Here is a 15,029-nt window from a genome sequence, read left to right on the forward strand (position 1 = left end):
TACATTTCATCAAAAATGATTAACTCTTGAAAAGACAAATTTTTATAAATTCCATTGTATCCACAGACATTATGTTTAGACACGGGCCTATCTTCAGTTTCTTAGGGAGAATGCCAGGAGGTAGACAGAATACTGTATTGGATGTAGTAAAAAACAGTAGTGGAAAAAAACAAAACCGTAATGGACATTTGTTTACTGTCTGATATAGGTATGAAAAGTAAGTTGGGAATGTGGATTAAAAGCTATGAAACTCAAAACCTAATTTATTTGAAAATTTTCCATATGAAAAAACATTAGTGGAAACAGAAAAAGCCTAAAAACACAAGGATAAAGTCTTATAGTATTAATATACTGAGTAGACAGAAATCATCGTTGAGCACATTATTCTGATTCGATTAAGAGCTGGATTTTCTTAATACACATTTCCCTAAAGGGATTATGAACTATTAGGAATGGATAGGATTAAAAACCATAACCTTTTACCTTGGCTAGTTTTTCTCCCCTGAAGTTCAAGGTCACTGCTTCTGTATTCCGAGGATTATGAACCTCTATGTGAACTTCATCATTATCTTCATATTCTCGAATCAGGGCTGCTTTCAATCTGGCCATTTCATTCTGTTCTCCATGGACTAAAATCTACAAAGCATAAATTTTAAAAGCGCATAGGGAAGCATCCTTAGTTCAGGTTAATGTTGGCCTTTATCTGAATTAGTTATTATATGAAATGGAGATATATTTGAAGTCATTAAACTTTACTACATTTAAGGATTCCCAGTCAATCAAACATGTATGAGGTTTTCATTCTATTTGGCTTATTTCAAGAGGGAGTAAAGAAATCTCTTTTCCATTCCAGTATTTGCCACTAGTGAGACACACACCTTTATGAAAGATGACTTTTTCTAGAAAGCAGCTGGACGAGGTGACTTCTATAGTCTCTCCCCACTTTAAGTGCACGTGGTTCTCGCGTGCAACTACTGCTACTCCTATTGTCCCAGAAAACACCCAGAGTTTTCTTCAGGTTTCTTAATATAAGACTATCAAGAGAAGCTTTCTATGGAAAAAAAGGACTTCTGATGCTTTCTTCTATTTCTTAAAGGAATGCCATATAAAATATTTCACAACCAAATGAAATTATGTTTTAGAGAGGTATTTACAAGTATTGCATTAGCTAATAGTCTTTCTAATTGACTTTTATAACCTATATTTTACAAGACAGAGCATTCTTTTTTTCCTAATGTTCTTCTTTTTTAAAATATTTATTTGGCTGCACTGGGTCTTAGTTGCGCTGGATCTAGTTCCCTGACCAGTGATCGAACCCAGGTGCTCTGCATTGTGGGTGTAGCGTCTTAGCCACTGGACCACCAGGAAAGCCCCAGGACAGATCATTTCTAACCTACAGACTACTGGTAGTTGATGTCTTGCCTGGGCTTACAGAAGCCTGCCCAGTGTCACTGCAGGCAGAGGGTATGGCCTGGAGATGATGAGCCCCAGCTCTAGGGGCTATGACACAGATTTGTGTTATTTGCTGTAACACAAATCCTGGCATTGCCACTTACTAGCTGTGTAACTTTGGGCAAATTATTTAACATCTCATTGCCTCGTCTACAGAACCACTGTTGGTTGTGAGGAGTAAGCAAGTTGATGTATACAAAACCCTAGCACAGTGCTTGGCACATAGTAGATAATCAATAATGCTAGGTTTTATTTACTGTTGCCACCGGTACTATTATTAGTTTATCGTGTGGGCAGACTTTTGCTGACTTGGCTACTGGAGGAGGGTAAACATCAAATCCAATTCAGGGATTTAAACCGACAGCAGAGCTAGACTCTGGAGAGCAACACAATGGGACTGAGGATGAGGGGATGATTCCAGAGAGAAAGTGCAACACAGCTTTTCCTCCATGGCTTTAAAATCTGGGAGAATATCCATAAACCACATACAGTAGTAGACACCCATGAACGGCCTACACTTAACTAATATAAAGCCAACCACACAGTAGTAGACACCCATGAATGGCCTACACGTAACTCATATAAAGCCAGTAGGAGAGGAATTTTTCCACCAAAGAATCTGCTCATTAAGGGGCAGCACTAACTGTCAGGACTATTTGCTAGAAAGAACTAAAAAATGAACAACATGGGACACAAAATGCTCAGCATCCTTAGTCACCAGGGAAATGAAAATCAAAACTACAGAGATGCTGCTTCACCCTTACTAGCATGGTGATGATTCTAAAAAGGAAAATAACAAGCTGTCAAGGATATGGAGAACTGGAACCCTTGTGCATTGCTGTGGGAATGTAAAATGGTGTAACTGCTGTGGAAAACAGCTCAGTGATTCCTCAAAAGTTAAACATAGAATTAGCCCACGATCCAACAATTCCACTCCTTGGTATATACCCAAAAGGACTGAGAAAAAGGACTCAAACAGATACTTACATGCCAGCGTTCATGGCAGCATTATTTACAATAGTGGAAATGTAAACACTAATTATAAAAAGGTGGAAACAACCCAAGTGTCCATCAACAGATGAATAAACAAAATACGGTATATACATGCAATAGAATATTATTCAGCCATAAAAAGGAATGGAATTTTGATACATGCTACATTCAGAGAGAGTACTTCATTACTTCATCCATTTCCTCATCTTTCATCTTACGTTCTGTAAGTGCTCCTCTAAGTTAAGAAACTTTTTTTTAGTTTAACTCTCTCCAGCCCCACCAAAATATAACTGTTACCATCAAAATTACATAAAACTTAAGGAGCTGTGCAATGTACTTCATATCTAACTGCATCATTAACTCCTACTATGATGGCTTGCCTCTCTCCTCTCTCCACATTAAGAGGCATTTCCTATATGTCAGGCCCCGTGTTACATGCTTTAAATATATGTTCTCTCATTTAGTTTTCATAAGAACTTTAAGAGGTGTTATTATCCCCATTTACAGATGAGCTAAGGAAAGGTTAAGTCACTTGCCCAGGACTACAGGGCAAGTAAGGGATGGAGATGGGTTTCCAAACAGTCACACTGCGAAGTCAGTGCTCTTAAGTTACTGGGGAAACAGCAGGAAAATAAGGGAAAGGAAGCTGAGCTGGTAGATCTGAGCCAGAGATCCCGTGTAAGATGGAGAAAATGAAAGTGCACAGCTTGCCTAACTCAAAGGGAAGTGGTGAAGGTCAGATGTAAGTGCACGAGGCCTGTGATGAGAGCACTACCATCAGGCAGGGCTGCTCTGAGGACCGGCTGCTGCTGGGCCAGCCTCTTTCTGAGCCTTTAATGCTAAAGTCAAACGCATACACTAACCACGTGAGGCGGCTTCAAAGCACGTATAAATTCACTGGTTTGCTGGTAATCCGTGTGCGCAGAGAAAGAGATGTAATCAACAGACATTTTCAGAGGTAACTTCTGCCCGGACATGGTAGTGATTTCTTCAGGTTCAGACATGATATGCTGTTATAAACAAAGAAAAGTAAACAAAACACATAAACTCTAATTAGAAAACAAAAGGTATGTTTTCTACTTTTTCACCTAGCCATAAACTCATGCTAATTTAGGAGTTTTAGCACAAAAAGCATTCGAATACTACTGACTCAGTCAATATCAAATACTTATTTTCTCAATCAAGGAAACGTTTAATCAGGAAAGTAAGCAAATTAACAAAAATTCAGTGTATTTGGAGTCCTACAAGGGAGAATTTTAACTTGTGGTTGGAAAAGCACACTTGCATCCCCAACCATCTGCCCTGAAAAGTCCCTTTCCAGGTGACAGGATCTGTATAAAAGACCGAAGTATTTCTACTCTGAAATCTATGTTAGATACACAGCCAACACTAAGTGTCTAGCAGAATAAGGTAAAGTAATAAAAATGATCTGAGCTGGGAATCATAATGTGTTTATTAGTTATCAATAAGAGAATGTGATGCAGGAATGTTCAGAATCTGCCTCTCAAGCTTTGCACATCAGTGTCTACATCCCTCACAGTTAATATCAACCATTTAAAAAAATTTATTATTCATCTTTGGCTGTGCTGAGTCTTCGTTGCTGCATGGGCTTTTCTCTAGTTGCAGGGAGCAGGGAATAATACTCTAGTTGCAGTGCGCAGGCTTCTCAACGTGACGGTTTCTCTTGTTGTGGAGCACAGGCTCTAGGGCACGTGGGCTTCAGTAGCTGTGGCTCCTGGCTCTACAGCACAGGCCCAGTAGCTGTGGCGCATGGGCGTAGTCGCTCTGTGGCATGTGGGATTCTCTCGGATGAGGAATCAAACCACTGTCTCCTGCACTGGCAGGCAGATTCTTTATCACCGAACCACTAGAGAAGCCCTCAAACATTTTATATCAAGAGGAAGGTGGGCACTCAACCCAAACACATTCTCCAACTTTTCAAGAGAACACTATGAAGCCTTATGAACACTGATGAAGCCTTTTCTTCATCAGATGAGGGTATCCATGTGTTTGTCTCAAATAGATTCCCTTCCACTTTTTTTTTTTTTAACTGTAACTAGATGAGCACTTCTCAAGCTTTCACATGCTTATCCATCACCTGGATCTCATTCGTCAACCTTAAGATCAGCTCCAGCTGCCTATTGCCATCCTCATTTTAAAAAATCAAGACCTATGTCATTTAAAGAACTACTTCAATGGAGAAACCTGGAAGGACAGCGCCACCTCTGCAGCCTTGATCAGGAAGTGCCCAATGGTCTCAGGCTCTGACTGACCTTGGCAAGCGTGCCTTCTACACAGTAGCCGGCTATGATGACGCCGTTCCTCTTATCAGTACACCAGCTTTCAAAGAGCTCTCTGGATAAACCACTTTGCATCATGCCTGGGGAGGCCATGACCACGCTGGGACCAATGTCATCAAAATGATCCATGCTCTGAGAGAGAAAAGGAAATGATAACAGCATGTTAAGATAAAGCATTCCTTATTTATAAAGAACACCAAAAAGTGAGGTAAAAAGGTTAACCACGTGACTGGAAGGGCCTTGACAAAACTAGCAAACATTTTAAGTTCCTGAACAGTTTATTTAGGCTGGGAATGAAAGGAAAACAAAATGATAAAAAGCCATTAGTTCACACTGACCTTCAAAACCTTCTTTAGGTAGCTAAAAAACCATTAGGAGCATTTTCAGTGCCTAGCAGACAGGCAGAGACAAATGGAAGGAAAAGTCAAATGGGTTTCTATCTATCCAAGACAGAACTCCAAAAGAATTTCCCCAAAGATTCACAATGGCTTTGCACGCTTCATCAGTATTCTGAGTTGGCCTGGAAATCTAACTAAGTTTAACACTGTTTCTAGGGAAAACTTGGGTCTAATTCCTAAGCAATTAACCTAAAAAATACTTTGTGAACAGAACCTATTAATAATTGGAAGACCACTTATAACTTGAATTATTTAGGGCATTATGTTATTATGATTAGACCATTAGTTCAAATGAAACTTTTTATTTAAATGAAAGGAAATTAGATTTTATTGAATACTCTAGAAAAATAAACATGAAAATTTTCACATATGGAATCTGCAGTGCTAATCAAAAAGATGATTAGGTCTGAGTAAGAACAGAAAAAATACATAGCAGATATTTTTCTCATCAGGGCTTTTTATTTCTATGGCAGAGGAATCCAAGTTATATAGCAATAGTAAACATTGAGAACATGTAGAGACTTGGAACAAATGGCAATATTTATATGTTTAAGCAAAAAGGAATGCCAGTTGCAAAGTTTATGGTATCCCTCAGAAAAGTGATGAAAGGTAAGACTTCAGCATGGAGTCAACCAGAGGATCAATGGCAGGCATCTCCCACTGTTAATGACTTACTTGAGTGTTATTCATCCTTCTTTCTTCCACAAGCACTCACCTTCAGGTTACTAATGTGTTTGAAAACAAATGGATTATTGATGTTGATCTGTTTGCGGATTTTGTCATTCATGGCGTTCACATATGTCTGGTACACTGCCATACACTTCTTGGCCAAAGACGATGCATAGTATATTGGAATATCATGGAGTTCTGGGTGATTCTGCCAGTACTCATCTAGAGAGATTTTACAAGAAACACATTTTTCTTTTAACGTGAGGTGGTGGTTTAGTTGCTAAGTTTTGTCTGACTCTTGCAACCCTATGGACTGTAGCCTGCCAGGCTTCACTGTCCATGGGATTCTCCAGGCAAGAATACTGGAGTGGGTTGCCATTTCCTTCTCCCATTAATGTGGGGTACATAGCTCAAATAATAAATGATACACACAAGTAGTTTTTAAAAAAATTCAGATAAGAAATAAAGCACAAAACTATAAAGAAGTTAAGAAAAATTAAGTAAATTAAAAATTTACTAAAATTGGTCCTAACTCAAGCTTAAAAAACCAGAACTTCTTTCCTTCTTTTTTTAAATGAGAGTATACTGACTCGATAGATGTGAGTCTGAGTGAACTCCGGGAGTTGGTGATGGACAGGGAGGCCTGGCGTGCTGCGATTCATGAGGTCGCAAAGAGTGGGACACGACTGAGCGACTGAACTGAAGCGAACTGATAGTTAATTGAGAACGTTGTGTTAGTTTCTGGTGTACGGCAAAGTGATTCAGTTACACAGATTCTTTTCCACTCTAGTTTATCACAAGATACTGAACACGGTTCCCCTGTGCAACACACTAAAGCCTTGCTGTTTATCTAATTTACACACAGTAGTCTGTACCTGCTCATCCCAAACACCCCAATTATCCCCCCTGCCCCAGCTTTCCCCCTTTAGTAACTTTAAGTCTGTTCTCTGTCCCTCTGTCTGTTTCTGTTTTGGAAATAAGTTCATTTGTATCATATTATAGAGTCCACATATAAGAGATAACATATGATATTTATCTTTCTCTGTCTGACTTACTCCATTTAGTATGATCATCTCTAGGTCTATATATATTAGGAAGCTGAAGGTAAAAAAGGCTGAAAACTGTGGCAATTTTTTTTTTAAACTTGATTTATAAGTGAAAACTCTATATAAGGACTGGGACTTTTCCCATCACATGTGTTACATTTCTTGCTTTGCTCTCTAGTTTAACTGTTCATATTCTTTTAGATATGATTAGAATTTTTAACGGTGTTGATGCTCTCATATATACTCTTATGATTTCTCAAATACCTTCCAAAGTATACTATATCCCAAGATCACATCACAGCCTGGTACTTTTTGTGTGTACTCTTATGAGAAAATTTCAAGTGGTAAAAAAAAAGATGAATAACTTGCCCAGAGTCATATGGTTAGATCATGGGTGAGATCTGAAACCAGTGGTTGGCAAGGTCATCCTCTCTATTATAGAACAGTACAGGGAGAATTTAAGGGACAAGGAACAAGGGCGTAGAGCAGTCCTCATTCATAAAAGGAATCACAATATACTTGATAGTAGGGTTGTCAGACAAAAACAGCAAATGCTCAATTAAACTTTAATTTCAGACAAATAAAAGATTTTTAGTATAATTTGTCTGAAATACTTGCTATAATATCAAATATATTATTTATTTGAAATTAAAATTTAACTGGTGTCCTGTATTTTTATTTACTAAATCTGGCAACCTGATGACGGTGACAACCTGGCTTTACATCTTCATTTCTTCTACTCCTCTCATTACTTTGCCATGGAGACTTTTCATTTTAAGACTTCTATAAGGACAAATGTGACATGCAGTAGGAAAGGAGAACCAAGAGAAAAAGGACTAGCTAAGGCTTTAGAAAATTTAGCTTCTACTAAGTCCTTCAGTCGTGTCCAACTCTTTGTGACCTTTTGGAGTATATAACCCACCAGGCTCCAGGCAAGAATACTGGAGTGGGCTGCCATGCCCTCCTCCAGGGGATCTTCCCAACCTGGGGACTGAACCCATGTCTCTTCTGTCTTCTGCAGGTGGGTTCTTTATTTAGCACTAGCGCCACCTGGGAAGCCCTGTCTCTCTCAGAGATTTGCTTTTGATCTGAGGTCATTTATTCTTTCCCCTTATTTCCTTTTTCAGTGTAACAGGGATTCTATTTGTCCCTTTCATCACACATATGGAAGAACTGAGAGTGAGAGCTCAAGACCTTTTCTAGTTCTTCACGTTGAAGCCATATACGTATAAAGCACTTACCAGTTATTCTTAAAGAAGAGTGCATTCCCCAGAAAAGAATCACAGAATGTTAAAAAGGGTTGCTAAATATAAATATATGCAAAAAGTGACACCCACTGTTCCTCTTATTACAAAAAGTTATACATGCACATTAAGGTATTTGGAAAATGGAGAAAGGCAGGAAAAAGAAATCATCCAGATATCTAGATTTAGTATCTGGATATCTTTCCAGTCATTTGTGTATTTTCTACCTAACTAGGGTCAGAGTCCACAGTTTTGAACCCTACTTTTTTGGTCCACTTAATATATTATGTAACAATATGTATTAACTCATCTGAAACATGATTTTTTTTCTAGAGTGTGATATTTATTGACATAATATTTCACTAGAAATATTTAGAATTATGAAATCTCTTACTCACAGAATTTTCGATGTATTTATTTCCCAGAGGTTGAACTGCTGGGTCCAAGGGTAGGGTATTTTTAAGACGCTGACTGTTCACCATTTATAGTCCCAGCAGTGCTGGAAGACAGTCGCTGCATCTCTGGGTTCTTACCGGCACCAATTCCCTCGTCTTAAATACAGAAACCAAAGCCCAGAGGGTAGAGTGACCTATCCAAGGACATGCAGTGATCTTGCTCTAACTGCACTGTAGGATTTTGAGACTATCCCAAATAAAAAGGAAAAGACGTACCTAAAATCAAGAGGAGCTCCTGGGCCCGTCCGAGAGCAAAGACGGGAATGAGGCCTCGGCCCCCTCTGTTCACAATATCATGGACGGTGTTACAGAACCTTGCCTCTCGCTCCTCTCGCTTCTCGTGGATATGGGTCCCATAAGTAGATTCCTAAACAACATGAGAAGGGTGAGACCAGGGCTGGTGAGTCTCAAAGAATACAAAAGGTAAATATCAATGAAACGTAGAAGCAAAGTGACCTATGTCTCTATTATTATGCAATTTACTTGAACATATGCTGTTAAAACACTAATTGGAAAGAAGAGTGAATAAAAATGTTAGAATTCAGGTCTGGCTAAGGAAAAATATCAGGAAATAGTTCAAAAATGTATCTTCCCTGCTCAAGATAATTTTAGGATGCTTCTTTCAGCGCTGGCCGCCCCCCAGGAGCTTATCAGAAGTACCAGAGCCCCAGCCCAGCCACAGTCAGAATCTGTATTTCTATAGCATTACCAGATGTTTCATAAACACATTAAAATTTGAAAGGTACTGCTCTACAGTACCAGATATAATGAAAATAACTTTTTACCCTGAGAATTAAAAAAAAAAGCAACTTTCCTTAAGGTCAGTTTACATGCTGAATATACCATGAGCTAAGACAAACGGAGTTCACTCACAATACACTGCATACGGACAGCAATACACACCAGTCCCTCATGCTTGGGTAGCTGGGGGATGCTGTAGGTGGTGAGGGGGCAACAGACAGCACTTCCACCGATATTCTTATATAAACCATAAGACCAATGCAAATTTATTAACTTGCTCCTTACCACTCATCCCCTCCCCACCAAAGCTTCTGTACAGTTAATTGCAACCTAGTAGGAAGGTAAGACATACACATAAAGTTAGCAGGTGCTAGAGGCCAGAAGACAGTCACCACGGCAAAGACAGTGGGGCCACGCCATTCTACACAACCTTTAAGATGTTCTACATGTTTGGAGTAATTAACCTAAACAAGAATATTTGGGAGACAGAATATCATCTCCGATATTAGACTAGCTAATATATTTAACACGAAGTGGGGTTGCACTACAAAGAGAGGCCAAAACATTTTTGTACTAAAAAACTAGACATATTTATATCTGATCACAGATATGAAAATGAGATCATGTTATTTTTCCCTGGAAAAAATCCTGCTTACTTTACACTAATTACAATACAGGGCACTAATACTTACAATGATAAGAATATCAGGTTTAATGTTAGGAATTTCAGCTGCCATTAAGTGTCTGTCTTCTTGTCTTGAGAAATCACCTGTGTATAAAAGCTGAGAAAAAGAGAAAGTTAGAAATTAGAAAAGTTAGAAAGTTAGAATTCTGGAATGCTTCATTTTACTCTGAATATATTTCACTCATAAATTCTTGAAAATGAAGTGCAATAGAAAAAATAGCCTAATTTTTTAATGAAATGTAGATGCATTCAGTTCAGTTTAGTCACTCAGTCGTGTCCAACTCTTTGCGACCCCATGAACCGCAACATGCCAGGCCTCCCTGTCCATCACCAACTCCCGGAGTCCACTCAAACTCATGTCCATTGAGTCGGTGATGCCATCCAGCCATCTCATCCTCTGTCGTCCCCTTCTCCTCCCGCCCTCAATCCTTCCCAACATCAGGGTCTTTTCCAATGAGTTAACTCTTTGCATCAGGTGGCCAAAGTATTGGAGTTTCAGCTTCAACATCAGTCCTTCCAATGAACACCCAGGACTGATCTCCTTTAGGATCAACTGGTTGTACCTCCTTGCACTCCAAGGGACTCTCAAGCGTATTCTCCAACACCACAGTTCAAAACCATCAATTCTTCTGTGCTCAGCTTTCTTTATAGTCCAACTCTCACATCCATACATGACCACTGGGAAAACCATAGCCTTGACTAGACAGACCTTTGTTGACAAAGTAATGTCTCTGCTCTTTAATATGCTGTCTAGGTTGGTCATAACTTTCCTTCCAAGGAGTAATCATCTTTTAATTTCATGGCTGCAATCACCATCTGCAGTGATTTTGGAGCCCAGAAAAATAAAATCAGCCACTGTTTCCTCATCTATTTGCCATGAAGCGATGGAACTGGATGCCATGATCTTAGTTTTCTGAATGTTGAGCTTTAAGCCAACTTTTCACTCTCCTCTTTCACTTTCATCAAGAGGCTCTTTAGTTCTTCTTCACTTTCTGCCATAAGGGTGGTGTCATCGCTTGTATCTAATTCAAAATGTGTGACTTAACTCAGTCATAAACCATCTAGAGTTTCAATTATTCAATCTAACTAATGGGAATAATATAATCCCAGAATTTGTCCACAAAGATAACCTTGAGATGTATTCTCAGCATCTTAGAGAAAAAGGGCATGATGATCAGGAAAGAACTCTTTACTTTTTTGAGATGCTTATTGTACTCTTCTCAATCATGGTACAGAAAGTACTAACACAGGGGTAGGAACAATATTTACAAGGCAAAAGTACCAGCTTAATTTTACCTTGTTTCAGTGTTTTCGCACTTTGCTAGCCTTAGGGAATATTCTTTAGTACACTTAGTGGCATAAGCCCTGCACTGATTTCTTATGGGCAGGAAATTCCCAAGCTAGAGTGTACCTTCACGCCCGCGATCTCGATCATGAACATGGCAGCTCCCAGGACATGGCCGGCATGATAACACCAAAACTTGATTCCTGCAACTTCCTTCACTTCATGAAAATTGATGGTTTCAATTTTGTCCATGCTTTCTTCCAAATCTGTCTCAGTATACAGCATGTCGTCTGCTGATATGTTACTAAATTTTTAAAGATGCCAACACAAAAAAATTAAGGGTAAGATTTTTATAAGTCTTTAAACTCAAAGAAATTGTGGATGACATAGCCACGTATTTCTTAAAATCATATTGTAGGTGTTACACTATTTCTAATCTCTTGGACCTTTTGTATATCTTTTTACTCTGCTATTATGAGAAAAATGCTTAGTGTATATAAAGCATGATTTCAAGCAAAGCACACACACTAAATTAAGGCAAAGTACTCTTTAGGATAGCACTTCTCAACCTTTTTTCCTACCCCAACACCTTCTGTGAGATAAAGGCACTCACATACATTGAATCACAGCAGTTTTCCCCACCTGTGATATAAAAAGACTTGTCTAGAAAGTCTAACAAGTTTTCTCTGGAAAATTATGCTAACATACTTTAAAAAAAAAACAAGAGAGGTTGGGGTTAAGGACACAGTCTGGGGCCAGACTGATTGGATCTGAATTCCAGTTTTGTCTCTTACTGTGACCGTCATGGGTAAATTACTTAACTTCTCTGTGCCTCAGGCTGAAAAGTGAAGTTAAGTGAAAGTGTTAGTTACTCAGTCATGTCTGACTCTTTGCAACCCCATGGACTGCAGCCCGTCAGGCTCCTCTGTCCATGGAATTTTCTAGGCAAGAATACTGGAATGGGTAGCCATGCCCTTCTCCAGTAGATCTTCCCAACCTAGGGATCGAACCTGGGTCTCCTTTATTGCAGGCAGATTCTTTACCATTTGAGCCACCAGAGAAACCCATGCCTGTCTAATCATCTGTAAAATGGGATTCATGCAGAGTCTGCATCACAAGGCTGACATGAAGATGAAAGGAGTTAACATATGTCAAGAACTGAGGACTATGCCTGGCATATGGTGAGCTTTATTTAAGTGTTAACCAGTAAAATCATTATCAAGGATAACTCTTCCATTCTTCTGTATGTTTACAGAATAACAAACTGCATCTTAGCTACCCTAGGAATATACATATGAAACAGTAAGCCTTTGAAGGTTTATCATTTGTGCTATACTTATCACAAGAAGGCTCCAAACTTTCTGGAAAAGGAGCAGATTTTTTCTCTTGTAGCTGGAAAAAGCTTCCCCAGGGAACCTTTTCACTTCAGACAGTCAATTTGCTTTGATCAAATCACCCAAAAAAAGACTTCAATAGATACCACTGTATAATGTATTCTGCTTTAAATTTTAATAAAATTATGAAACTCCATATATAGAATATTGCTATCATACCTTATAACTCACCTAAATTTCAAAGACTTAAAAGGATGCAAAAACTACATAAAACCTTTACGCCAAGGAGGTGCTGGGGACACAATACCTATTTGATGAGTTGGTACTGAATGACTACATGAGTGATACCCTTGTGAATAAGAAGAAAACATCTCATTTCAAAACACAAAATGGTCTATATCATCAACTTTATGTATTGGGTAAAACCAAGTGCATGTATAAATCTATTAAGGTAATTTACCTAACTTTGACATAATCTGAAAGAAGCCATCTATAAATAGCTTTTGTAGCATGAGTCATAAATGTTCTTCCTTTGAAACTTGTCTTCTGTAGAAACCAGGGCAAAGCTCCACAGTGATCCAAATGGAAACTTTAAAAAAAAGAAAAAAGAGCTTCTGTCAATTTTTTAAAATATTATATCATATACTTTAGATACAGAAGAGTTCTATGTAACAATTAGATACTTTCAGAACACCCAGAGTAGGTATGTGCAGAGGGAAGGAATAATGTATTTAGTTCTAACATAAGAAAAACAAAAGTATTTCTCTCAAATATAGCCAAGCCTATTTTCAAAAGTCAAAATTATAACAAGCGCTTTAGTGGTATAAAACCCACTTCATATGGCTTATATGAAACCCATCACGGTTTACATATGAAGTTCCACAGAACAGTGTGACAACACAGATGCTCTTCAGTCGCTCAGTCGTGTTCAACTCTTCTCGACCCCACAGACTGAAGCACGGCAGGCTTCCTTCTCCTTCACTATCTTCCTGAGTTTGCTCCAACTCGTGTCTATTGAGTCGATGATGCCATCCAACCATCTCATCCTCTGTCGTCCCCTTCTCCTCCTCCTGCCCTCAATCTTTCCCAGCATCAAGGCCTTGTCCAATGAGTCAGTTCTTTGCCTCAGGTGGCCAAAGTATTGGCGCTTCAGCATCAGTCCTTCCGATGAATATTCAGGCAACACAGCAGCCTCAGGGATATTCCGTGAGAGGGCTTCCTTAGTCTCAAGTTTTACAATGATCAAGGCATATGTTATCTCTTCCCTCCTCCTCATTTACTCTAGATAAGTGAAAGGAAGTTTTCTGTCATAAACTTCTCTCACCTGTGATGACAATATGGCGTGCTGTCTTAGATGTCTGCAATATAATTCCTAGTAGAAAATATTTTTAAAACACTAGAATCTTAAAATCTGGTAAAGAATGATCTTTAAAGTAAAAGTCCTTGAAAAACAATGCCCGCAATAAAAAGTAAAACAAAAACAAACAAACAAACAAAAAGCCTTACTGACTAATTAGTAGGAGATCAATCTCAGCTGGGTCAATCAAATCAATATAAGGAAGAGCATCCATTCCTTCCAGGCCAGGATGGATCCCACAGTCCAGCTGAAAGACATGGGAAAGAGATCACAGTCTTCTCCACATTTTATTCAAATTCATTCAACAAATAGACATCATAACTGATCCATCATACCATACACAATCAGGAAAGATTCTATATGTTTGGAATGCAATTCTTATTAAATGGGTAAATACGCTGTTAACAATTCTAACTTCCCAAATTTAAATACAGCTCATATTTAGAGTCACAAGGACACAAAATACAAGAAATGTTCTTTCCGGTTACTTTTTGCAGGCACTCTAATAATGAATGAACTCTTTTGCAAGAACTTTAACATCAGAAATGGCTAGCATTTTTTAAAGTTTATAGATTCACTACTACCAGATGTGACTATCGTGAGAAGGCAACGATTAGAAAAACAGGAAACTTTTCTGATCAGGACAATTTAAGTATTAGAAGACAAATTCTTCAGAACCAGTCATTCCTGAATTATATCCTCATTTGGGAGGGTGCTTCTATCAAATTAATACAGTAAATGATTAAAAAGATTGTGTCTGCCGTGTGCCTGTTCTTTTAAGTGGGAGAAGGGGAAGAGTGAGGCCAAAAGACCCTGACGAGCCTCTGCAGCGCCTTCATAATGAGGACCCCAGAGACCACCTCTTCCAGTCCCTCCAGCTCTCAGCTAAGGAAATGGGCTGAGAAGGGGCCTGACTTGCCCAAGGCCAGGCACCCTGGTGCTAAGTTAGGCATCTCAGCTACCAGACCAGGGCCTGGCCTATTGTCCCACTGCACAGGAGGAGGCTGGAGTTCTGCATGTGTTCAGGAGGCCAGTTCCCTGGGGTCTCCCACTGCGGGTGGGGCAGACAG

At 39.0% G+C, this 15,029-nt stretch overlaps 1 protein-coding gene across 4 annotated transcripts in view; it reads right to left on the reverse strand.

Annotated features, from left to right (window-relative positions):
* The window catches only part of CPSF3 (cleavage and polyadenylation specific factor 3), a 33,463-nt gene that overhangs the window by 12,869 nt on the left and 5,565 nt on the right, over positions 1 to 15,029 (reverse strand). For 3 of the 4 annotated variants that reach the window (XM_006073788.4, XM_006073789.4, XM_025261578.3), the window contains 9 exons: positions 14,109 to 14,206; positions 13,063 to 13,191; positions 11,395 to 11,572; positions 9,991 to 10,080; positions 8,774 to 8,924; positions 5,859 to 6,034; positions 4,719 to 4,877; positions 3,309 to 3,455; positions 484 to 636 (listed from right to left, as the gene is read on the reverse strand). In XM_006073788.4, the coding sequence (XP_006073850.1) occupies positions 484 to 636; positions 3,309 to 3,455; positions 4,719 to 4,877; positions 5,859 to 6,034; positions 8,774 to 8,924; positions 9,991 to 10,080; positions 11,395 to 11,572; positions 13,063 to 13,191; positions 14,109 to 14,206 (1,281 nt within the window). Of the gene's footprint in view, positions 1 to 483; positions 637 to 3,308; positions 3,456 to 4,718; positions 4,878 to 5,858; positions 6,035 to 8,773; positions 8,925 to 9,990; positions 10,081 to 11,394; positions 11,573 to 13,062; positions 13,192 to 14,108; positions 14,207 to 15,029 lie in introns of those variants that run through there. The other variant, XM_006073791.4, reaches the window with a different exon arrangement.

Source organism: Bubalus bubalis, chromosome 12 (assembly GCF_019923935.1).
Source record: "Bubalus bubalis isolate 160015118507 breed Murrah chromosome 12, NDDB_SH_1, whole genome shotgun sequence".
Lineage (NCBI taxonomy): Eukaryota > Metazoa > Chordata > Mammalia > Artiodactyla > Bovidae > Bubalus > Bubalus bubalis.